At 31.1% G+C, this 26,204-nt stretch overlaps 3 protein-coding genes across 5 annotated transcripts; 2 read left to right on the top strand and 1 right to left on the bottom strand.

Moving 5' to 3' along the window:
• The first annotated feature begins 321 nt into the window (after positions 1–321).
• On the top strand, positions 322–4,245 carry LOC103487365 (uncharacterized). 3 transcript variants are annotated; one of them, XM_008445650.3, is made up of 4 exons: positions 322–489; positions 578–715; positions 797–953; positions 3,932–4,245. In XM_008445650.3, the coding sequence occupies exons 1-3, from the start codon at positions 406–408 to the stop codon at positions 917–919; spliced, it is 345 nt and encodes a 114-aa protein (XP_008443872.1). In that variant the 5' UTR covers positions 322–405; the 3' UTR covers positions 920–953; positions 3,932–4,245. The 3 variants fall into 3 exon arrangements, with proteins under 3 accessions (XP_008443872.1, XP_008443874.1, XP_008443871.1); XM_008445652.3 differs by having other exon boundaries at positions 797–872; XM_008445649.3 differs by lacking the exon at positions 3,932–4,245 and having other exon boundaries at positions 797–1,220.
• Positions 4,246–9,575: 5,330 nt separating this feature from the next.
• On the bottom strand, positions 9,576–12,739 carry LOC103487364 (bHLH transcription factor RHL1). Its single transcript, XM_008445648.2, has 6 exons — positions 12,082–12,739; positions 11,847–12,002; positions 11,581–11,646; positions 11,066–11,131; positions 10,832–10,900; positions 9,576–10,385 (listed from the first exon to the last, which is right to left on the bottom strand). The coding sequence occupies exons 1-6, from the start codon at positions 12,583–12,585 to the stop codon at positions 9,984–9,986; spliced, it is 1,263 nt and encodes a 420-aa protein (XP_008443870.1). The 5' UTR covers positions 12,586–12,739; the 3' UTR covers positions 9,576–9,983.
• Positions 12,740–18,919: 6,180 nt separating this feature from the next.
• LOC103487489 (uncharacterized) lies at positions 18,920–20,530 on the top strand. Its single transcript, XM_008445816.3, has one exon. The coding sequence runs from the start codon at positions 19,141–19,143 to the stop codon at positions 20,299–20,301; it is 1,161 nt and encodes a 386-aa protein (XP_008444038.1). The 5' UTR covers positions 18,920–19,140; the 3' UTR covers positions 20,302–20,530.
• The last annotated feature ends 5,674 nt before the right edge of the window (positions 20,531–26,204 follow it).

Here is a 26,204-nt window from a genome sequence, read left to right on the forward strand (position 1 = left end):
TGTAAATATAACAAAATACATGAATCTTCACAATTATAGCAAAATGTATAAGATGATTCTATATCGTCTTGATCCGAAAATGGATATAGAGAGTTAAACTTTGGTTTGTGGTTTGAAAATCCTCCAAATTCAAATTCATATCCAAATAATTTCCTACCGTCAAAGAATTTGAAGTTTGAAATCTCACATTATATTACTTTTCCTATATCCGACTTTTTATATTTGAAATATTTGAATTAGAGAAATTTGGTCCTCAGCGATAAGATTCATAGAGTCCAATGAGATTCGGCCCAAAGCTTAAGCCCAAAACTATGGACCGAAATGGGTTGGGACGAGACGACGAAAAACCCCAACCGATTGTGAAAGAGACCAAGAAACCGTAGCAGCTCCGTCTTCGCAGGAACTATGGCTGTCGAAGCTGACTCATCTGGAGGCTCCGATGAAGTTCATACCGACGTTCTATCGGAATCAAGACAAGCTTGCTACAAGGTGCTCTAACTCAATCACTAATTCTCTACCATTTCTGTTACATAATAATTTTTATGAGTGTTGATAAAATTTGATGCGTCTTAACAAGGCTCGCGATGCTTTTTATGCTTGTGTGGAGAAGGAATCTGATAAAAAACCTACTGAAATTGCTTCTGTTGGCCTTATTTACCCTGCCGAGTGTAAAGCTTTGAGAGCTGATTATGTCAAACTTTGCAGAGCTTCTTGGGTAAATGTCGTTTCTCGATCACTGGAGGTTACGGTAACATATTAGGTCTATTAGGTTTTGATGGTGTTTATAATTTTGTAGGTGAAGCATTTTGATAGGAAGTTTTGTCAGAACAGTAGGGTTCAAAGACTCCTAGATGACAAAGATTTGAGGAGAGGTCCGTTGATACTTCCTCAGCCTTACACTTTTAAGCCCACTAATTAAACTAAAAACAATCCCTCCGGATCAACATTGGGCGGTCAGAGTCTCATCACTATTGATATTTTGTATTTGTTGTTTTTTGCTTCTTCTTCTTTTACTCTGTATAGAAATGACTGTGGAAATAGGTTTAGTAATAATTTCCATCTTTTTACCGGACTTGTGCATTTAGTTTTAAGGTATGATGTAGAATTAAATTTACCTTCGCCCATTGACTTAAGCTTTTGGGTGAAGGCAAATTTAATAGAATATCTAACACTCCCCCTAATAGAATACCTTTACCCACGAGCGTAAGTTTGTGTGTCAATCAGTGATTTAACATATTCAGAGCAGGTTGGTTTAGGATGTCGCGTGTTCAAACCCTTGCAATGTTATTCTCTCCCCATTTAATATTGATTTCCACTTGTTTGACTATTCTTCATATTTCAAACCCACACGTAGGGGAGTGCTAGATGATATATAATTAAATTTCCTTTTCAACCATTAGCTTAAGCTTTTAGCTCAATCGGTGATTTAAGAGGTAGTTCTAACTTCTTGCCTGACCATGATGTATTAACTAAAGATACAAGACCCTAAAAACTTGTAATTTTGTTATGTAATAAAAAATCACTTTGTCTCACTGCCCCAAGTTATTTTGACACTTTACTAGTTTGTAGAAGTAATACTTTGTTTGTCTTTCATTGTGAATTCTTGGCTGCATAACTTCTTTGAAGTGGTAAGGTTTGTTGATAATGAATGTGCTTGTTTGGCTCATGATATGAGAGTTGCTTCATTTGCCTGTCTAGTAATGACCTCTCAATCACAATTTGAATAGGAAGAAATGTAAAGTGCATGGGGCATATTGGCTGATAGCATTAGTTTTAGCCTTTAGGAACAGATATTCAACTGAATTATACTAGACTTTAAGGAAATATTTTTTTCTCTGATCTCTTTGTCTGTGGAAGTTTAAATACTATGGATTGAATTCAAAGAAGATATCCAAACTTGGCTCTCTCCAAACATTTGTCTTTGTTGTTGCAAGAGTGATTATTTTAGCAATCACTAGTTCCTCCATGGTGTGACTTACACTATCAACGGATTTAATTTGTTTGGTGTTCTTTGAAGAAAGTGGGAAGATGATCTTTTTGAATGGTTGTCTAGTTGGTGGATCAAAGAGAAGGCTAGAATCTTGTGGAGTAATGCTTGTTGACTTTTCCTCTAGGCTATATGGAAAGAAAGAAATGGAAGATAGTTCCCAGATAAGGCCTCTACTTCCAATGTTTTTATCGAAGATGCACAATTCACTGTCTCTTGGAGTGCACTACAGAGTTCTTTTTGTAAAACACAATGTGCTCTCAAATTTTAGATCAAAGATCTTTCCTTTTTTATCCTTCTATTTTAGGCTTAGGATCTCTTTTCCCTAATGCCTTTTGTATGTGGTGCTCTTTCTTTTGTTTATTAGGTTTCTTTTCTCCGTTTCTTATCAAGAGAAAAAAAGAAAAAAACCTCAACTAAGTGATATCTCATTGACTTGGAAGCTCGAGTGTGGTTCATCCATCCTCATGGACACTTTAGCTAGTTTTTCTTGTAGATGATTGCGACTCTACAAGACTTTTTTGCCATACATCAGTCCTGCATAATGTTAGGAACCAAGGTAGTATATGATGTCTTTGTCTCATATTGGTTAGAATGGGATGACCAATGTGGTACTTAAGTGGCTTGGTCCTCCCACCCCAACTGGCTTATGGGGTGTGGTTCTCCCAAGTATTTAAGTACCTAACAATGGTATCAGAGCCCGTTATCGACGTTTCAGTGTGGAACTGACGGAGGGTTCTAATTGGGTGTGGCCAAGTGAAGTGCCACTGCAGTAGCCACTAGGACGTCGACTTTCTGGGGATGGGGTATTGTTAGGAACCAAGATAGTATGGGATGCATTTGTCCCACATTGGTTAGAATGGGATGACCAATGTGATACTTAAGTGGCTTGGTTATTCCACCCCAACAACTGGCAATTTAGGTGTGGTTCTCCAAGGTGCTTAAAGGACCTAACTCAAAATCTACTAAAAACTCTCAAATCATGGACATTCTGTTTGTTTAGTTTTTAAAGGTTGAGGTGCACTGAACCGCTGCAGAAAGTGTAAACTTTTTCTGTGAGATGCTCTATATATATGTGGAAGTTTTATACAGAAAAATAAACGTCCTAGAATTAGATGATTATAATAAAGAAAAAGATATAGCACATGAAACTAGGTTAGCAAGGTTCAAACTTTCTTTACTTGATAGAATGTTTTGGGAGAATGAAGAAAAAGAATGGTAGAAAATAGCAGTTAAAGCAAGGTCTAAACTAGTAATAGTAAAAGAGAAAGGCCTTATATATATATATAAAGATCCCCTAAGGGGCACACAGTTTCTTTTGTGTGCCTACCACCCAGGCCCCTGCCTCCTGGGGCTTTTTAAAACGCTAGCTTGTAAATGTGAAGGAAGACAAATACGCAAGAGATTGTTTTTTGTTTTTTAAGTAATATGATTGTGAATTGATCCTTGGATGTACCGATAAGCAGGACAAGATTCTATATGTATCCGTCATTTGCCTAAAGATTTCCATAGCAGAAAATACAATTGAATGGCAAGTGACGTATTTGAGATGCACACTGATCCGTGATCAAAATCACAAACAAAGATGATATTCTAACTCTAAAACATAACAACATATAGGTAAAATAAAACATAATAAACTAAGGAGGTTCTAACTTTCTAATTCCTATTAAAAGGTATTCCAATATTAACAAACATAAAACTGCTCAAATTCTCTTAGATTGGAGTCCTTTCTTACAGGTGAGGTCAAAGTTTTTTTTTTGCTGGGACTTTTCCTTTTTCTTTTCTCTTGTTTTTGTATGCCCTTGCATATTCTTTTCATACCCCTCCTTAAAAGCGTTCCCAACAAAAAATGAGGTTACAAGTACTGTAAATTTCATTAAAACTGATTGTCATACCAAAAAAATGGGGTTGTAAGTACTGGAAGTTTATTCCGTTTTTCAGTTATCTCGTGAGGAAGGCAGCATTGAACCAGGAGGCTCCATAGCACTGAATACTGATTGGATGTGACTTGGGAGTAAGACTGCTGATTGAAATAGGTTTTCCAGACGTGGTAAGACCGTGAGCCCTTGTTAAGGAACAACCTTTGATTAATGAGTCTTTTTCTTCTCCTCCTAGAAAATTAGGATATTTTTTAGGGGGTGTTTGGTTCACCGACTTCATAAGCCAACGTTATTTAACTCGACCGTATCAACTTTAATAGTATTCACTATTGAAGTTTACATATTTAGTAAAGAAATTTCTCTCCTTTTTTCTAATGTTTCGTAACTTCAAACTAAGCAGTTTTATAACCCAAATACAAACTTCCTAATCTTTAGTAATTAACTTTACACAACAAACAGACTTCCTTTGAAAAGGCTTGGTGTCCCAAACACCCGTTAATGATACAACAATGCATTGAAGATTAGAATTCTATCCTTTGAAAAGGCTTTCAAGGAAAGGATGAGAAGTATGTTTGGTGACATAAAATGACTCGGATCATTTAATAGGCTGGTCATACTGAATGACCTATGAAAATTCCATGATTATTGTACTATGGAGACAATCTGGGATTCATCTGACTCTCGCTGATTGGACTTTTAATCTGTTAGTCTTGAGGAGATCCATCGATTTGATTAATAAAGGATAGCCTTTGTGGGTTTATCGACAACGTGACTAACAATTGTAACGTCAGTTATATCGTTGGGCCCTCTCAATATAGGGATAAGGATACAAAGATTGATCTTCCACTTTGCTGCTTCATTTGTCCGTTTGTGGCCAAGGTTTAGTCTCTAAATCTGCCTTTCTCAGAAAGGTTTGTTTTTGCTGGAAGCTTTGTTTGGACAGTTTTCTGGAGTAAATATACATATTGTGAAAGATAAAATATCTGTAAATGGAAGGGTTCGACACCATAAATGTAGTGTATTTAGTCCAGTACGAATAGGATAATTTAGTTTGAGAACAAAAATAATTTATTTATTAATATGAATAGCTTTTATAAATTTTGAGACTTACAAAAATATTTGTTGATATCAATATTTCATTTGGTACATATTTGGATGCATATGCAATATTGAAATCTTGATATTGATACCGGTTGAAATTTTAATTTTTTTTTTTAAATGTTGTCTGTGGAAGTGATTATTTGGACAACTTGGAAAGAGTCCCTTAAGAATCTTTGGATACAGTTCAAGTTTGGGAGATTCTTTTGTTTATAATATACAACACAGACTTCTTGCTGGTGTTCTTATCATTAAGAAGTTTGGTGTACTATGATTATTAGAAATTAGAACCTAAAAATGCCCTTTTGTGATGGATATGGTCATATAAGATACATAGGGCAATTGAGTTTTAGCTATTGTATTCTTTTTGTTCACATTATAGATTTGTTTTCATGAATGCTGGTGGACCTCATTCTATTTATAAAAAGAAAAACATGTTGATATAATACATAATAAATTAATTTTCCATACTCTCATAGTATAAGAATTTACTCAAATCCCGAGTTCAATGGAAGCGAAACTATGACACTGCTCAATCTCACAATGGATCGTTGATTTCTTAGACAGCTAAAATCTTTAGTTGAATTTAATGCCATTTTGACATTTGTGTATTGAAGGGACAATTTGAAATGTAATTCTCATTCATGGTAGAGCTAGAAGTTTGTTTCGAATATAACCTTGTATGCTTTTGCACTTGCTATGAATAAGTAAAATTCTTTGTGTGTAATTATGTGAACAAATCTAAATGCATAAATGGTAAGTAAAATAAAGACATGTGTAGAATGTTTTGTTATTTCATTATGATTCTTTTTCTCTTACTATGAACCTCTAAAAATACTTTGCTAATTGTAGGCATTTAGATATGTTCACATAAACAATACATAAGTAGATGTACTTTCTCATCCACATATTCAGGATTTATTGACGAAAGATTAAGGGTTAAAAAATGAAACATTTCAAAGTTTGGGAGGATAATTGATATCAATCTCATAATTTATGGTTTTGTATGTATATATATGTGATTAATTTACAACTTTAGTATTTTGGGTAAGGATTAATAGGTTTTAAACTTTATATCCAATTGGTTACGTGAATTTGATAACCAACAAGTTTTAAAACTTCAAAATATTACTAATAAGTTTCCAATATCTTTCAAAATTCACAACTGTACAAAAAATTGAAACTTTAGGGTTACTTCAAACCCAAAATTCAAAGTTTCCTCAATCAAAGCAATAATTCCTAAAGACTTTAAGTATGTCAAAACACTTACTACAAACAAAACCAAAACTTCAAAGATCTTATTACATATTTTAAAGTTCTAAGATGAAATAAACATAAACATTGAATTAAATTTGTAATTTAACCAATTTTATATTACTAAAACAGTCACTGTCCTTTGATAACTTTGGATGGGGGTTTCTCATGGACAAGCAAATATGAAGACTTTTCCCTTTCTTTTCTTCTTCTTTTTTTTTTTTTCCTTTCATTTTCATTAGAATCATATAGAAATTAATAGTAAAAAATAGTGGAAATAAATAAGTCAAATGATGAAAAATGGTCTAAAATTAACCCCACCATTGAATAAAATTTCTTCCTTATTGGACTTTAAAGATTAGTGGACTACATGTCGGTCCTCGTGGGCCCATTAGTCGCTTCCCACTCCTCATATATCAAAACAAATGTTTACTAAAATAAAATAAATACAACCACACATTAAAACAATACAAAAACATTAATATTAATATTAATGAAAAATTCAAAGTCAAAATTTAAGATATTATTTTTTAATCCTTCTCATCCAAATTTTCTATTGGCCATTTAATGAGAGGAATTATTATAAACACCAAAAACTATATAAAAAAGTTTATAGAATATAGTAAATTTTCTATAGGAGATAATATCTCAAATTTGTTCATTTTATTATATTTAGAAATTTCTTATCTCTTACTTTCATACTTTGTTTGAGATAAACATAGGATATTCTCAATGATTTTCTCTTTTCTTTTTCTTTTGTTCCATTTAAATCTTATATCCTTTTTTCTACTTTGGTTTGTCCTAAACGCAACTATATGCTTTTCTTGAACTCTAAAGTTTGTATTTTTATGGTTTAAAATTTAAAATAAAATTAAAGAAGGAAAAAAAACCCTTTTCTTCAATCTATCTTATAGAGTTCATGATTTATGTTGACATTGAAGGGAATGACATTATAACACATTTGAATTAGATTAAACTTTGTGAATGTCTGCTTTGTAATAATTACATACTAAATTTCAATCTTAGTTTTCACATTATGACCACCGTGTGATTGCTTTGCAACTCCTTAGTGTAATGAAATACCATGACTCTAATTTATGTTTTTATTTTCTTATGATGTAATTAAAAGAACGTGTAGATGAAAAAGTAAAGTTATGCGCGGAAAAGATGGAATTGATTGTTAGGTAAGAAATGCAATTTTTTCAAACACACTTTCAAATGAAAAATCGAATATGTATAAAATCCCTTAATATGTTTAATATATGATCATAATAAATCGACGATAACTAACATGTAATCCTTCTCTTGAAGTTGGCTATATTCCGTGTTTTGTTGCACCAAAATAATGTTAAATGTGATGACAACGTAATTCATAAGCAAAGAGAATGCAAAAAATAATAAAAAAACGTATATACTAGTATCAAAAGACACTTATAGAATCAGAGAGATAGCCAACAAGAAATCTTCGTACTTAGTTGTTTGGAGTGTTAGATAACAGATTCATTAGACATTATTAACCATTAAACATACCAGAATTTTACTATACTTTCACGTACTTGCTCAAGTACGTAGTTCGACAAATATATGCATAGTTCATAAAGATATTCCATGAAATTTATAATGAATAATTATCCTAAGTAAAGCATAGACTTTGGGAGTATGAAGAAGAAATTATAGGAAGTAAAATATATATGGTGAGGCATTAATTAGTTTTTGAAGGGTTTTTCATATTATTAAAATTAAAAAGAATCAATGTGTTAGGGATTGAGCTAACAACTCCACCATTTAATCAAAATGAATTTTCATTATTATCTAAAGCTTAGCTACAATTTGCTTTTCTAGGGAATAGGGACATCATTATTTTATCCATTATTAACATTCTTTTTTATATTTTAATTATGATCATATTAAAACAAGAAAAGAAAAAGGATTCCACAATTTATTTTTTCTATTTTTTATTTTATAATTATGTTCATATATTCACACACAAGCATGTATAATATATATTTTTTAAAAGTACCAAAAAGCTATTGATAAATACATTTCTTTTTTCTTTTTTTTTTTTTAAATACTTTATATCTTTTAGAAAAGGTAAGTTTTTAAAAAATGATTAAGGAATGAATGAGATAAAAATATAGCAAAAGAAGAGTAAGGAACATAAACACTACATACCCTATTTTATATATTTTTGTTATAAAAATGGTATGGTTTTAGTGAAAAATTACCTACCAACTTTCAAATTCTATTGGCTAACAACCCTCAAATAGTAATCTCTATTCCATTGTTGTAATTATACTCTCATTAAATCTTAAAATTAAAATCAATCCATTTTTAAACTCTCTATATATGTATATATTCTTTTTATATGTAACAAAAGTAGAATAGAGATTGTTTTAAAGAATAATTAATAAAAATAGTAAAAAAAATAATCATATTTTACAAATAACCAATTATTTGAATGACTTAATTAAGTAGAACTCCGTCACAATCAATACTAAGAGAAGAAAATTTCTTTTTATATGATAGTTAAATCAACAAGTTTTTTTTTTTTTTTGAAAATTTTTGGTCAAATGTCTATTGAAGTGACGATCATAATTAAATAAAAACATAGAGTAAAAAGAATTTTAAAAAATTTGTCAAAATTGTTCTTTAGTTATGTATGGTCAATTTTCTCTAGGGAGATATTTATTCTCTCTTTTTTTTGTTTGTTTGTTTTTTTTTTTTTTTTTTGTTCCTGCTAGATTTCCTTATTTAAAATTTGGAGGAAAAAAATAAAATTTAGATAGAATCTAAGAAATAAAATTAAAATTAACTTCGTATGGAGGAAGATTTGTTAAAAAATTTTATATCTCATGAGAATTTCCAATTACAATGTGACATATTTGTTTTTTTTTTTTTAAAAAAAAAAAGTGAAATAAAATAGAAAGAGCATAGAATCATTGGAATGAGTTGTTAAAAGCAAATATACTTACAAAGTATAATCATTACACATTTTTCCTAAAAGAAGAAAAATAGATCCTTTCAATGTCAATTCCGTATCAAATTCAACTCTTTAACACAAAGTGATCAACATAAAGACAAAAACATTAACTTATTCTCTTCACTTAATCATTTTTTTTAATAACAATAATAATACTCATCAACTTAATTGTTTTTAAAATTGAATGCCAACGTGGCATATTTCTACTATTAAATAAAAAATAAACAGTGAGTAAGCCAAAATTCAATTTGATTTTCTTTCTTTTTTTCCTTTTTTTACTTAACGTCTAAACCCATCTAACCTTGACTTCAATTATTAAATTAAACTTAACCAAAAGACCATCTTTCCTTTTTGGAGGAAGAACCCAAAAACGAAAGCAAAACTATCTCTAAATAAATTAGTAATTAATTACTGAATTAGAACACAAACCATTGAGTCAACAAGTAGTTAAAGGAAAAGGAAAAGACAATAATCGTAATGTAAAAATAGGAAAAAAGAAAAGAAAAAGAAAAAAAAAAAAAAGAAAAGAAAAGAAAGGAAAGGCTTTTGATGTCAGAAGAATGTCTTTGCCTTTGCCTTTGCCTTTGCCTTTGCTTTTTAGGGTTTTTTACTTTTATGTTAGGGTTTGTAGGCCAAATAAAAGTCTACGAGAATACGGCGCCGTATTACAAGACTGCCTTATTTTCGTAGACTTCTACAAAAGTTGACTTCTTTTTTTTCTTCTTCTTTTTCTTTTTAGTAAAAAAAAAAAAAGTCAATTCTCCACGCGCCGCCGTCGTCTTCACGGCTTTGATACGGAGGCGGCGTCTTTGACGGAGCCGTTCCCCATGCTTGTCGATTGCACAGTCAGCACCGACATACTCGGCGACGAAGGTCCTTCACCGTTGGATGCCATCACGGGATGTTGACTGCCACCGCCGCCGCCGTTCATCAAGGGATTCCTGGAGTGACACGTGGACGTAGAGATGGCCGTTGCTAGAGATATGGGCATGAGACAAAGCCCTTTCCCTTGCAAATACTGCATCGCTGATCCCATATCTTTCTCCATTAGCTTTGCCACTTGCTGCTCCGTCACCGTCATGCTGTCGTTGGTGGACGCCGTTTGGTTTCCGCCGTTGCCATTATTGTTGGAATTCCGGCCACCAGCTTGGGCTCCACTTCCTTGCATACACTCACCGCCACCCTGAAACGACACCGTGTTTGTTATTTTGTTGTTGTTTATTAATTAATATTATTTACTAATTACCAAATGATTAAATATTTTATTTATTTGTTTGTTGTCATTTCAATTGAAAAGAGAGTGGGAAACCAAAAGCTGATAAAAGGCTTCGCACGCGTGCTGCCCTTTTCCTTTTGTCGTCTTCCCTTAAAGGAATTTTTGGCCGCCTCATCCACTTTAACTTAACTAATTAATTCAATTCTCTTTTTTAATTTCACCTAATTTTTTAATCAATTAAACCCTAAACCTAAATTAATACTTTCCAACTTCTACCCCTTTGACATTAAAATAATGTAATCATCTTCCTAAACTCCTTACTTTCAGAAAAAATAAAATCATTTCCCTCTATTTACATATTTCTCTCTTCAACAAAAAAAAAAAGAAAAGTTTTACAATACTTATTTATTTACCTCAGAGGAGACGTCAGCGACTAGAGGAGCCACGGCAGCTGCACCCCCCAATCTGCTCATGCTCAGAACCTACACCAAATAAATATAAACTAATATTAAACTAATAATTCCATTCAGGGAATCTTTTTTTTTTATTTAAAATAACAATAACAATAACAATAATAATAATTCAATCATATTTAATAATTTTAATAAAATAACAAAATAAATATGGGGTTGAATTTAGAGTCATACCTTGACTTGGAGCTGGAGGAATTTAACGTAGTCGATGATCTCATCAAGCATCGAAGCTTTATCTGTCTGAAATTCCATAACCCTTTCAGATTCATATTTATATATAAAATAATTTTTTTAATTATTAATTTTGCTATTTATTACTATATATTCACATAAATATTCCATTTTCCAAAGTACATGTTTTAAAAAACGGAGGCGTTGCTAATATTTAACATGCTTCTCATTTTGTTAGTAACTGCCATGTTATACTCTCGACACGTGTCCCGGAATTTCCGTGAGATTAGTTTCTCACCAAAATTGCAGTGACTATATTGCCCTTGATCATTTGGTTTAATTACATGGCAGGTACAAAACTGACCGGCGGTTACTGTCTTGCAAAGAGGCTCTCGGAGCTGCTACACTCCGGACTCGATTTTTTTTTTAACAAAAGATTGGGATTCATAAATTAATTAATTTAGATTTTAAAAATGGAAAATGGAAGATGTGATGAAGATGAAGGAAGAAACACTGACCTTGTTTGCATTGGGAACGAGTTCTTGCAGAGCTTTCATTCTCTCTGCAATTCTCTCTCTTCGAAGCTGTACGAACAAGACAAATTTATGAACATCAATTTCTTGAGATTAATAGACGAAGACCCTGATTTTGTTTCTGTTTGGTTCCTTGGAAAACGTGAGAAAATGGAATGGAAAATACTGAGAAATTATGAGAATGATTCGGTTTGGTGAGGTTTAGTAAAACAGAGAGTTGAAGATTTATGGGGAAGGAATTTTGGTTTTACCCTTTCGGCAATACTGTGTGGGTCAGTAGCTTGGCCTCTACGAGCTCTGACCTTCTGCTTTGGTTGAGATTGAGAAACTCCGGCAGACCCACCTCCTGGAGTTTGATTCATCACGTTTCCCGGAGCTCCGAAACTATTCGATTGAAGAGAACCACCCTGAGGGAAAAAAAAAACAGAGTTAATTAAAAATTGGAATCCACCGGCGAGGAATTGACAGATCCATCACAGAACAAACCGAGTTCGGTGGACGGAAACAGGATCCATCAACGACGTCGTTTTGGGAGCGATCCAAGTCGGCATTTCCAAGGGAGAGAGGCATAGGGGGGAGGCCATGATCTGCAACGCCATTTCCGGCAGAACCAGACATTCCTCTGGACAAGAGAAGCTGTTGTTGAAGCATAACGGCGGCCTTAGCGGCGGGAGAAGTAGCAGTGAGGTGATTCTGGTGAGGATCATCGGAGATATCTCTAGAGGGTTTATTAATGGGGTTAAGGTCCCAAGGGGATTTAGGGTTTGAAGGATTGAGGTCAGGCCAAGAACAGGAAGGGATTGTGTTGAGCATTTGTTCGAGGAAGTCGTCGTTGGAAGCGGCGGAGGGATCGAAATGGTGGAAATGAGAGGGCGGGATCTGGGGCGGTGGAGGATTCAAATGGTGGTCGGCGTGGAGGTCTTGGAGAGATATTTGGGAGTGGTTTAAGAGAGAGTTGAGGGATTGCATTTCTCTGCTACAGGGCTGCATAGTGGCCGGTGGGGAGAAGGTGGACGGAGAAGGTGGAAGGAGATGGGGGAGGGGAATGGAATATAGTTTATAATGTTTTTATATATTTGTAATTTGGTAATTGGTATGGGGAATGGGTTTTTGTTTTTAAGAGTTTGGTTTTTTGTGTGTTTGGTTATTAAATAGCAAAAGCTGGAGCTTCTCTCTGGCACACACCACCTTTGGTTTCTCACCACCCCCCCCCCCCCCCCCCCCCCCCCTCATTTTAATTTCTTTTTTCTTTTTTAATTCTCCTATAATCTTTTTATTATTACTTATTTCTATCAAAACGAACTTAAAATTTTAAAATAAATAAATAAATGTAGCATCAAATTATATGGAAAATAGAGACGTGTTTCTTGTGTTAGGTTAGACGGCATTTTATTTTTAACATATTAAAATCTATAAAAACTCTCTTCCTATTTCCAAATTATATGGAAAATAATAATAATAACAATTATAAAAAATAAAAAGACAAATAAAAGGGAAAAAAAAAAAAAAAACCCAAGACTTTATACAGAGTATTAGTAGCACGCGCGCAGCAATCGCGTGGTCCTCACTTGCATCGGACCCGGTTTTCCTAAGTAGACCGGATAATCCACGTCAGCCGTAAATAAGGGAAAATGCCACGTGGATGCTCGTTATTGCTTATGATTAACAATATCATTTGCGGATATTAATCATAATCACATCTGTGTACCAAAACAATGATTGTTTTCCTTTTCATTGAACTTTATTGAAATTAATCTTAGTTCATAGATTCATAATAATTTTAATTTAAAAATAAATGATATGATTTTTCACCTTATAAATCTGGTAGCTACTAGCTACTAATATTTTAGTTTTAAAACTTTAATAACTACCAATTTGATTTTTATAATTTAACATTAAGCTAATTTCTTACAGATATAGTTTGATAAAATGAGTTAAGTATCATAAATTATTACAAATTTGAAGAGCAAATTGTTATAAGTTTAACAAATTAATGATTATAAATCAAATTTAAGTAATAACTAAAAGTAAGTTTTAACCTAAAAAAAGAATGGTAGTGCTACGTGAAAGTCAAGGCAAGAGAGTAGACCTGAAATTCAACACTTAAACCCCACGATCTTGTAAGGCAGTAATTTTAGACGCCATGACGACGATTCTATTTTGTATTTTCCTTCATTTTTTGCTTAAAATTCGAACAATTAGTTGATAAATATAATATTAAAAATAATTTATAAAGAAATAAGAAAAACAAATAAAAGGAAAAATATCAAAATTTTCGATTTTAAAATTACAAATAGAAGTTCCAATATATTTTTTTTGATATAATACTCAATATTATTAGTTTTTTAGATGGTAACAATGATAATACTGATATAATTTGAAAAATTAAAAAGAAAAAAAAGATTGAAACGAGGAATCTAACTTAAAAAGTAGATGGTATTGATAATTGTATAAATTGGATTCAAATCTCATGTTTTGTAGTATAATTTTTAATATAAATTTTCACATCGTAGGATATGCTATAAAAGGTAAAAACGGATAAAAAAAATAATAGAAAAAATAGTTATATAAGACTCGAGGTTAAGTAAGCTAAGTCAAGAGACTTACTAATTAACTATATTTGGTCAATCTCAACTTTTGATTAGATAAAATAGTTTGATCAACGCAACGCTTGGATCTTGAAGGATTTTTCTTTGTTTTTTCTATCTTTCAATCACGGAAGGAGGTAATTTTGAAACTATTTTATCGACTTCGAAAGTCACTTCAAGAAATTTTATAAATTAAAATGCAATATATTTACATCATCAAGTTATGAATAATAATTTAATTTGAGTATTATAAGATTATCTTGTTTTATTTTGTAGGCAATAATTGAAGGAGTAGGGATGATCATCACTTGATTCATCCATATATATTTTCTAGTAATGGTTTTATTTTGTATCCTAATTATAAGATTAAAAAATTCTAAACAAATAATATCAAAATAATTTTGCAATATAAAAATTGAATCTCCTTTATTTTTAATAAGTAGAAAAATATTCCAAAAGCATATAATAATATGTATAAATGAATAATCAAAAATCTCAAAGCTTTCTCTTTCATATCTCATTTATAATTATTGGTTAATATTCAGTCTAAAATAAAAAAATGGTACAAAACATAACAGATCAGAAAGAATATCCATAAACATTCACTTATTTTGTCTCAAATGCATGTACATAATATTTAGTTTTTTTGTTTTTTTGTTATGATCCTTTTTTTTTTTTTGTTTAGTATTGTTTATTTATATTATTCCATTTTCTGTTTGTTTCTCAAATTCTTGACTTTAAAAATGGAAACTAAGATTTTGTTCATGCCTTTAATCCTTATAATAGAATGTTTCTCATTCAATGAATTATAGCTTATACCATCTCTATATTTTGTAGGAATTAAGAAGTATATATATATATATATGTGTGTGTGTGTGTGTTAAAAAAGTATTTTTGATCCTAATATTTTTTTTTCAAGTTTAGGTCGAAATTTTCGATTTGAGAAGTATCTTAAACTTGAGCTTCAATTTTAATATATAATGTAGTTTTAATTCTCCTTAATAAGTTTATGTTTCGGATATCGATAAATCATTTATTATATGTTTAATGAATTTTATAGTATAGGTATGATATGGGATTTAAATCAATGAGTCATCAGCTGCATGCTAATAATTTTACATTATATTGTGTTAAAATGAGTTGATGAAGAAGTGAAAGTTGAATTGAAAGTAAAAGTTGCAATACTTATTTTGGTTTTAGTTGGATGAAATCAAAAGTTTAGGGTCAAAAGAGAAACTTTTTTTTTTCTCATACCATGTTTGTTCAATAATAAACTTTTTACGAGTGATAAATTGTCACGTTGTTTTCCAAATTAACTATGAAAGTCATTAATATCGAGTTTTGGAATTAATTAAAAGTCAACGTTGGTATGAAATTAAGACCGAAAACAAAAATTGACATACTTCGACGACAATAACACAACAACACTATTAAATAGCATAATTTTCTTTCATTCGAGGGGTATAGACTTCATAATATATAAAGAATTTTAGCACGGTAATATACAAATCAAACATACATATACATTCAACGAGAAAATACAATGAACAAATATTAGAGATTGAACTACATCCATCTAAACGAGATTGAACCACCACTATAAGAAATTCTAGAGCTTTACACTGTCGGGAGATAGGGCATCTCTCGACGCCACAATTGAATATTATTCTAATGTAATCTCTCGATGATGTACGGCATCCGGAGTTGTATATGATCTCCCGACGCATTTCGACCGGTTACAGTCTCGACGGACATTTATGCATCAGAACATATTTTCCTACACTACTTTGTATGTCTACCGGTAATTTTGTGTATCAGGAGAGATCTCCATTTCTTGTAACGTACAATCAACTTCACAAAATACGTCTCTTGAAAAATCTCATTCAAACGTTATATTTTGTAATTGGATACATGGTTATGCAAGGGTTTTTAAAAAGAAATTGAAAAAAAAGACAAGAACTTTGTGGGATTTAATGTTGTTGGGTGTCATATAATGTTTAAAAATCACGTCACTTAATTAGCATAAATTCTCAAAGGTTGAAATTTTACTAAAATAGAAACATGATTTGAAGTAACGTGTTGGTATGTAACTAAGATGGCTTACATACATAATATTCCTATATGAATAAACCAAAAAAAAAAAAAAAATCCCAAGATTAGATAAACAAAAAGATGAAATTTTGGGACTTGGAAATTGACCTTTTGAAAACACAAAAGATTTGTAGGTTAGAAGTGATTGTGTTGTTCAAGTTTAATTAGATATATATTCCACTTTTCATAGTTTGATTGGCTTTTGTGTTGTCTTTACACCTCATTGAAGTCCACCCATTGTTTGTTTTTCCCAAACTTTGTATTTATACATAATAATCCAATTCCCAATTCCCCCAATAATGCTCCTATTGTTTGTCTATTTTAACCACTCTTATGAGGTAAAATCCATCTCTTTTTATGGACATTGATTTCTTTGTCTAATAGTTTAAGAAATTAAGAGTACCATTAATGTTCCACTCCAACATTTTATATATTTCTAGCTAAAATATTAAAAGTTGAATTTCGTATTCAAACACGATGTCGCAACAATATATTCGACAAGAATTACAGTTACGACAACACGTAGAGAAATAATGACACAACAATTGATAATTCCGTTTAGTATAAAATCACCTACGTCTAGAACAGTGTGTCCGGTTGAATGAAGCTTCACTGTATAAAGAAATTAGCAATTACAACGAAAATACTTATCTGACATTTCCTCTTCAATGACTCTCATATAATATAGATATATAATATTAATTTAGGAGAGAATAAATGTTATTTCCAGGAGGATTAAGGCCAAAGATATGTTTGTTGTTGACAATTTTACAGTCGAGACAATTTTAGATATCGTATACTAATTTTTTAGAAAACTATAGTTGTTTTATTAGTCGATTTTATTTAAGATCAATTCAAAATCATTTTAGAAACTAATCTTGAAAAAAAAAATTAATGTCAACGATATCATCGTTGATAAAATTTGAATTTTTTTATTATATTTTATAAATAAATTTTGATTTGAAAATGTTGAAATAAAAAATTTACCTTTCCATACATTTCATAGTTTAAGTATGAGCAATATACTATACATACACACACATATATATTATCCAAATACATAACCATTTCCAAATGTAGAATGCTTTCATAAAAAAGATTCCAATTGTGGAATATGTGCACTCATATATATTCAAATCTCAAATAATTAACTTCATTTGAAAACTAAACTATATATATATGTATATATTTCTTCTTTTTTCACTTAAGGTAAGAATGAGTTATCATCATATATTACATTGAAAAGGAAATCTAACACAATCAAATTGTTTAAAAAAGGTCTGCAAAAACAGCTGTTAAAGATGTCAACATAATAAGTAAATAATAAACACTTCCCCTTTAATAAATATAATTAATAAATAAATCTAAATCTAAAACCAAATGGCTAAGAATAATTGAATATTCTGCCTAAATTTTAAATAGTCAACTCTACCTTTTTTAAAAAAAAAAAAAAAAAAAAAAACATACTGGTCTTGATTTAATTTAATTTTGAAACAATATGCTTTAATTAGTATAAAATAATATCCTAATGTCTTGTAATTAGGTGTATTCTAATTGACCAATTAGCTTTTTGTGATGCTTCTTTTTAAAAGCATCATATATGAATATGATTGGAGAATTTCTTTTGTGTATTCTTTTAATTAAACTTTGGAGATTATATATATATATATATATATATATATATTAATAATTAATTATATTTTATTTAAAGAGATATATATTAATCAAAATCATTAAATTTTGGTTTAAGGCTTTTTCCAGGAAGCTTCCTAAGAGGGTTGTAATACAATTTATCTTCCAACTGTATCATATATAATAAAATATGATCAATGTATATCAATAGGTCAAAAATAATCATAGTCTATAGATTTTGGAAAATAATTGATGGTCTTAACTATTTTCTAATTTTGCATGTGAATTCTGATTGTGTTATATTTTTACTTTAAAGTTTGAAAGAATATTTAAGTCATGTTATTTCTATGTTTAAATTGTTATTATTTTTATAATGCAACAAATGGGATATGATGGTTTTGTTGGAGAAAAATGAGTTTCATATCACACTCTATTGACAATGAGAAGAGCGATAATTCGTGTATTTTAGATTTGGTCTCTCTCTTTGACTAAATGCTTGTTTATGTTGGATTATGAACACGTCTCCTTAAAATGGTGTTTTTGTGAGTTTGTCGTTTTAAACTGCGATGTATACAATCGATGAAAGAATAATCGATTCATTGTAGGGTTCTTAGCATGTCGTTTTTCTCTAAATACGATTTGAATTTCTAGTCGTGGATGAGTTGATAAAGGAAGACCTTTTTGAAAAAGTATTAGGTGGCTATTGACATGGTTTTAGTGTGGTGCTTGTCTCCAAGGTCAAGCAAGTAACATTGAGTTGAGAAAGGAAGAAGATGTGGCTTTGCCCATGCAAAATGGGTTTGTAGATGGACCAGTTCTGGAAACAGTATGAGCCCGAAAGTGGCCCATAAATGAAAGTTTATAAAGGGAGGATCCCAGACCAAAAGTGAATAATCATGAAAGCCCAAGTCCAAACAAAGTAAATTTAGAGACAGCCCAACTTTTAACTTCAAAGCCCAAATTGATTCAGCCCATTGCTTCTCGTGGGGCTCAGAGTTTTCCATATTTCCATCGGAAACAAGAGGAATTTTACTTTGTAACGTTCGTCGCTGAGGCATTCGGCTTCCACCGTACGTCCGCTCGGTCTGCTCGGCTCCTCCATCAACTTGTAAGTCTCAAAGTTCTCGTTCTCGTTCTGGTTTTGTTCGAAACCCTATTTATAGATTTGATCGTGATCGCGAAACTCTACCCACTGAATTTCGTCATCCTTTTTCGAATCTCGAAACCCTAAGTAATGCATCCGAAGAACCAACACCGTCTTCAGATCTTCCTTCATTCTCCAGACCTCCAAATTCAATCCAAAATCGTAGACCTACCACAAACTTCGGCCAAAACCCTAGAGGACCTGAAGTTCTCTCTTCTCTCTGAAACGCTCGCTTCACGGGTTGCATCATCTCTCTACTTTACCCTCAATGGGAAACCCCTTCTGGATTCCACTACGATTTCTCTAATTCCCCCTTTGTCCACCTTAATCTTAAGAACCAGGGTCCTTGGAGGTGGTGGCGATGGCGGTGCAACAGGGGCCGAGTCGCGTGACTGCTACCTTAATATGTACGCAGAGAAGAAACCCGATAAGGTCGATCCTAACGAGCAGAGGCTGTCCAAGTGGTTGAATTGCGCTCTTTCTAACGAGCCTTTGAGTGAACCTTGTGTGATTGATTGGCTTGGAAATGTCTTCAATAAGGAATCACTTGTGCAGGCTTTGCTAGAGAAGAAGTTGCCAAAAGGATTCGGGCATATCAAGGGTCTGAAGGATATGATCAAGATAAATTTTTCGATGATTCCCGGTACAGAATCGCGTGGGAATGCAATTTCAGAGCCACGGTTCCAATGCCCAATTACTGGTCTTGAGTTCAATGGTAAGTACAAGTTTTTTGCTCTGAGAACTTGTGGACATGTGTTGAGTGCAAAGGCCTTGAAGGAGGTCAAATCTTCTTCCTGCCTTGTATGTCATACTGAGTTTACGGAAAGAGATAAATTTGTGATCAATGGGAGCGAGGAGGAGGTAGAAGAAATGAGGGAGAGAATGGAGGAAGAGAAGTCAAAGTCGAAATCGAAGGAGAAGAAGACAAAGAAAGTGAGGAATGGAGAAGTGGGTATGAATGGAGATGTGACTATGGATTTGGCAACATCTCGTTTGTCTGGTAAAAAGCATGGTATTGAACTTCAGACTTTGGAGAAGGTTTCTGCTAAGCCTGAAAGGCATGAGCGGCTAGATGGTGGAGCTCAGGTAAAGGTTGCAGCTAGTAATGGTGCTGTAAAGCGTTTTAAAGCAGCAGACATGGTCCCGGCCAATGCTACCAAAGAAGTTTATGCTTCAATATTCACCTCATCTAGGAAGTCAGATTTCAAGGAAACATATTCTTGTAGATCTCTTCCACTCGGTCGAAACTAATTGGTGATAAGAACTGCTTAGATGGGTTTGTGGCAATTCTCCTATTATTGTTTGTATTCAAACCTTCATTTTCAGTGTCCTTATGTGCTTATTGATTCATGTCTCATAGTTTCTAATTAATGTAAGATGTTACTTCACACTTTACAGTCACCAACTGCTTTTAGTCTGTTGAGCTGTTTTACATTTGTAGATGAGTTAATATTTGATGAAACTCTTTTGCTGATCTCAATCCATTAGCCTCTAGCAGTACAACGATTTGAGTCCATGCTTGTGGTTTTGAAAAAAGAACCGCCGATGAAGTGCCTAATTTTCATATTTTGACCTTAGATCAAGATTATGTAGAGTGAAATTTCTTGGCATCGGTTAAAGTTTGGATCAATTTTTCTTAGTTTGTATATGTATCATATTCATATGTGTCTGCTGCTGAGATATCTCACAGGTCTTCATAGCTGATGGTTCTGGGCCTTATTGCATAGTTTCATCCTGACCATTTGGCCAAACTTTCATGTACTCAGATTATTGTTTTATAAACGCTACCTTTTTCGAGTTTCCTTAAAACTCAAATTTTGTAAACTTAGGAGATCACCATATTGTTCTTATTACTATTATTGTTGTCATGGAACTCTTTTGTAGTTGTATTCTAGGTTTAACAAGCAAGTCAAATGTTAACTTCTAGCAAACTAGGTATTAGGGCAAGTCTTCTTAGTCAAACTTTATTTTGGAGATGTGAGGATATGGCATTGCCATTACCAAAAAAAAGAAAAACCATACTCCTAGCCGTGTAGTCGTTTCAGAATCACTCAGAAATTTCTTTTAATAATTCAAATTTAATTGGAAAGTCTGTTCAAAAGTGCAAAGTTAGACATTCATTTTGCGTTTAAAAATCATGTTTAACGCAAGTGATTTTAGATGTTTTAGAATGTAGTTTCATGCATTTCAAACTTGCTCTTGAACTTGTGTTATAAAATGAAATTGTAAAGTAGCATTTGATAAGAAAAAATAGTAAAATAATATGGATTGCAACATTATGATTAAGCATCTAAAGAAAAGATGATCAATGGGATGCAAGTTCCACCAAATCGAACACTATTTAGGTTTTGTATTCAATGTTTCAATTTAGGGTTACATGTGGCTTGTGCTTGTAAGCCCAACCCTCAATACTTATAAGGCTAATGTAAGGTTATATGTAAGACCCAAATGTTAACAACTTTAGTGTAAATTTAGGTTCATATGTAAGGCTCAAAGCTAATACATAGAGTTACTTGATGGGCAAGTCTGGTTGTAATAATTTGTGGAGTTTTTTTGGAGTACAATAGAGGTAGAGGGATTCATTCAAACTAGAAACCTCCTGATTGTCAATATGTCATATATTAGTTGAGTTATGTTTGCTTTGCTAAAGTTTCCGGAGTTGAATTGTATGTTTTTGGGTTGGAGAATTTTAGTGTGAGTTTAAGAAGTTTGTGTTTAGGGTTTAGATTGAATATTTTCTTTTTTCTGTTTTTGGATAGGTTAAATACTATAATAAAAATAAACATATTTGTTTAACTTGTCATTTGGTGTTCGTTTAATATAAGAAACAAATTAAGGTACGTATGAATTATGGCTTTTAAAAAGTTGCTTTCATTTAAACACTTTTTATAAACACCCTTTAAAGAAAAAATACTTGCATGTTCTGTTGCATTTTGTCGAAAGTGTTTCTATACTCAACTTTGGTTTTCTATACATTAAGGGGTCATTTGTTACATGGGCTTCCTATATTCTGTGGAGTGAGCATCAAGATTACCATGTTTGTTTTGTAGTATTGTAAGATGTTATTTTGGATGTCTGGATGGAAGACATGCAGAGAGTTTTGGATGTCTTTTTGAAAAATGGGTTTCTAGAATCCAGACCCTCATTTTACTTTTTTGGTTTTTTTTATTTCACATAAATAAATAAATCATTTTTTTGTTATATTGTAATTCATATTAATTTTAACCAGATATTCAAATTTAAATTTAAATTTAACTTAGTATTTATTTTATAAAAAATCTTAAATTATGATATATTATTTTGTTGAAAAAAATAACATATAGATTTAAAATAATATAGTGTATTAATTTAAAAAATTCAAATTGATAGGAAAAATAAACAAATATGATATTTAAGTTCAATTTATATCAAATAATCAGAAATTAATAAATAGTTCTAGGCGCATTTTTGGAACATTATGTAAATTCAAAACTTTATCGAGTAAAATCTTACAAAAGAGACGGTAATAAAAATATTTTTCAGATATCTACAAAAATATTTTAAAAGACAAACATGACAATTTAAAGACGTTGAACGTCTATGATTTTTCATATCTATAATTTCGGGTATCTAAGATATCGATTTATCTATATTTTCACATAATAAATGATCGTTTATTTCACAATCATCCTAGATTCTTATGAAGTGAACATCTGAATTATCGTGTTTGTTTTGCGCTATTATACAATGCGACATTTGAAGATTTTCACACATTCTAGGATGTCTGAACAAAGAGCATTTAGAGAGTTTTAGATGCTCTATTAAAATATAAGTTTTTCATATTCCCGAGTCGAGGGCATCCCAATTTTACATTTTTGTTATTTTTAATTATTTTTTATTTTACCATGTGTATATTAATCTTCATTTTCATTATATAATTAAAATAAATACTATCAACCATTTATATGATTTTTTTATATCGTAATTCTTATTGTTTTCAATCATATATTTAAATTTAGATTCAGATTCAGATTAATATTTATTTTTAAAAATATATTAAATTATGATATATATTGTTGAGAAAAATAACGTATAAGCATAATTTAAATTGTATTAGTCTAAGAGGAATTGAAATTGATACAAAAAAAAATGTTATGTAAACATAATTTAAATTGAATGATGGTAACGGCACACTTGAAACATTATGTAAATTTAAAGATAGTTTCGAGTAGAAATTCTACGAAACAACCATATTAATAAAAATATTCTCAAATATTTGCAAAAACGTTCCTACAAAACAAACATGGTAATTTAAAGATGTTGGATATCTATATTTCTATTTATTTATGATTACAGATATCTAGGTTTCAAGTTATCTACATTCCAAAAAATATACATCCCTTAAGAGTACATCTACTATTAATGTCGGGCTATTATATAAAAGAAGACTATCAAACTCTAAGAATTAATGATATCAAATTTTATATTTAAAAATACTTTCAACATTCGAGTTTCTTTTGAGTATATAATTGATCAAGTGGCTCATTGGAATTATTCATGATAGACACTTTTTTGGAAATGATCGAGTAAGTTGGTCTCTAGAGGTCATCGTTGTAGTTGATAGCTAAAGATGACATTATTCACTTGAATTGGTGGCAATAGCAATCGGTAGAATTGGTCGTCGAAGTTGGTTTTTGCTTGATAACTGTTGTCAGAGTGAGGGTGATGGTAGCTGTCTACAATGCCTATTGCTGGAGTTGGTCATTGACAAGTAGTACCATTGGAAACATTCGAGAGAATGAAAGTTGGTCAGTGTAACTATTAAGTTGTAAATAATTCCAATATGACACGAAGCGAAGAGTTAAAGAAACCTTTATCTCCCATTATTTGAACACGAGCCTTAAACGCTTAGTGGATTATAATATTTCAGTCAACCTATTTCAAATTCGAAGTCCAAACAACTCCTAGTTTCATCCATCATTGGCTAAATGTCTTAAAATTTTATTTCTTACAAGTTGGTAAATTTGAATAAAACTAGTTTTCTCACATGTATTTTTTGGTCATTTGGTTTTGGAGAAAATTTCACATATAAAAAGAATTTATAGTAACTATAATATCCAAATTATATAAAGTATGATAAAAGTCAAATTATATAAAACAAAAATGTGGATTATGTTATAATTAAGGTTAGTCCCTAAAGCTTTTCATAAAGTTTTTGTGATCCTATTTTATTTTTCATATTTTTTTTTTCAAAATCAACATATAATTTATTCTAAACTAGAAAATTATTTGAATGAATATAATTAAACATTATAAATTGTCAAATTAATTTTAGGGGCGTTTGCAAAAATAGCAAAAAAACTTTTTGATAATAAAGTCCATGTCACTACATTTTCTAAATTACAAAAGTAATAAATTTAAAAGCGGATAACCCTCTAATAACTATTTGATAGCACTCTGATTGTCGTATAATATATCTAATTACTTGTCATATTTGTAATATGCAAAAAAAGGGTATTCTAGACTGTTTTTTTTTTTCTAAATTTTTTATCATATGATATAATTTCTCTTAAGTTTATCTAAAAAGTCATGTAAACATCTTATTTTAAAAAATCGATAAGTATTTTTTTTAGACTAAAATCAATAAGTATTTATGTTTTAATAGATTCATGAATATTTGTGAATATGCAAATAATTTGTACTTTATAATTAAATGTTTTTTTTTCTTGATTGTGATATTATTTAAGTTCATCCTCTCAAAATATATACAATATACCTACATTTATCTTTTAAAACAAAAGAGATTTTTCTTGTTATTTTAAATCTTCAAAAAGTGATTAAATAGAAAGATATTTTTTAAAGAGTTGAATTCAACATATGAGAAGATAGATAAGTCAAAAGAATTTGCAACTTTATCTCTCTTGCCTTTTTTTTTTCTTTCAATAATATAGAATATTTAAATCCTTTAAAGTTTGTATTTAAATGAATACAAGCTTATTATCAAGGTGTGCACAAATTTTATTAAGTCCATGTTTATGATCAACAAGACTACTAATGTGAAAGTGATTAATAAAATTCGACATGAGTTTGAGATTCGTTAGTTCATATTGTTGGAATAGTATTTGGATCTCCCATTGCAAAATCTTTAAAAGTATATTTTAGGTCTTCCAGTCTCTTAGAGACAGAACATAGAAGGTCATTGGAAGGAAATTTTTTTCCCTTGAGAGTTTGGGTGAGGAGGATTGTCAACTTTACACAAGATTCTGGCGGAGCTTGTTGGAGAAAAGAACAAAATTCATAGGTGTAGTTGGAAGCGTACGTGCCAGAAGAAAAAAATAATGAAACATTGATTTTATGACTTGACATTTTGAAAGAATACAAGGATCTTCAATTGAGTTATGGTGGCGAAGCAAATTTGAGGAATATCAAAGCGTCCGAACAATTTCTTGTTTAGAGTGCTGTGTGGTAAGTATTTAAAAAATTAGCAAGTTTTTTTTTCTTTTCTATTGTAGGAACAAGCAACAATCATTAGGGATTACGAGCTTATCCAAATTTCAAGCGACCTTTGGATTCCAAAAGAGGGTTGTCGGGTTCTTCATGTGCCATGCTCTCTACAAGGGTGTAAGGTGGCTTATCTTTTAAGTTCGAAAGATAAAATAAGAAGTCCAAAAGAGTTTCTTTCAAGTTAATGTTACAACAATTTTGTAAATTCAATTATCTAGACGCTAACACTACAATGAGATAATATGAGATATGAACGAAAAAGGAGTATATATGACCAAAAGTACTAAATTTTTTAGGATTAAAGCAAGTTTCCTCTAACAAGCTCAACTTCTTTAGTAAAAATGTTTTTAGGCTCACCTTTTTTTTAGGCTAAAGCTTCTATAAAGGCAAAACTATATTGTTGAAATTTTTTTCCTATTCTTATTTTTATAATGATTAGTCCGGTTTCAAAAAGAGTCTATATTGATCTATTGTGTTATGAGTAGAAATACTCAATAAACTTCTATCAATCTAACGTGAAAATCTTACAAAATAAAAGAACTTTGACTTTGTTTTCTTGCTACTGATTTATATACTATTTGTGATGATTGGACAAATTGAAGTTGATATTTTGGTCATGACAATCCAAAGGATTTAGACAAGGTTGTGGTAATTGCACGATAGATTTAAGA

This window comes from Cucumis melo, chromosome 2 (genome assembly GCF_025177605.1).
Source record: "Cucumis melo cultivar AY chromosome 2, USDA_Cmelo_AY_1.0, whole genome shotgun sequence".
Taxonomy (NCBI): Eukaryota; Viridiplantae; Streptophyta; class Magnoliopsida; order Cucurbitales; family Cucurbitaceae; genus Cucumis; species Cucumis melo.

Bases quoted from the DNA above. Each gene is read 5' to 3' on its own strand.
- LOC103487365 (XM_008445650.3), top strand. From the start codon at position 406: ATGGCTGTCGAAGCTGACTCATCTGGAGGCTCCGATGAAGTTCATACC. The intron at 490-577 runs GTGCTCTAACTC...CGTCTTAACAAG, and splicing joins CAAGACAAGCTTGCTACAAG to GCTCGCGATGCTTTTTATGC. The intron at 716-796 runs GTAAATGTCGTT...ATAATTTTGTAG, and splicing joins AACTTTGCAGAGCTTCTTGG to GTGAAGCATTTTGATAGGAA.
- LOC103487364 (XM_008445648.2), bottom strand. From the start codon at position 12,585: ATGCAGCCCTGTAGCAGAGAAATGCAATCCCTCAACTCTCTCTTAAAC. The intron at 11,647-11,846 runs GTAAAACCAAAA...TTGTTCGTACAG, and splicing joins CACACAGTATTGCCGAAAGG to CTTCGAAGAGAGAGAATTGC. The intron at 10,901-11,065 runs GTATGACTCTAA...TATTTGGTGTAG, and splicing joins TCCTCCAGCTCCAAGTCAAG to GTTCTGAGCATGAGCAGATT.
- LOC103487489 (XM_008445816.3), top strand. From the start codon at position 19,141: ATGCATCCGAAGAACCAACACCGTCTTCAGATCTTCCTTCATTCTCCA.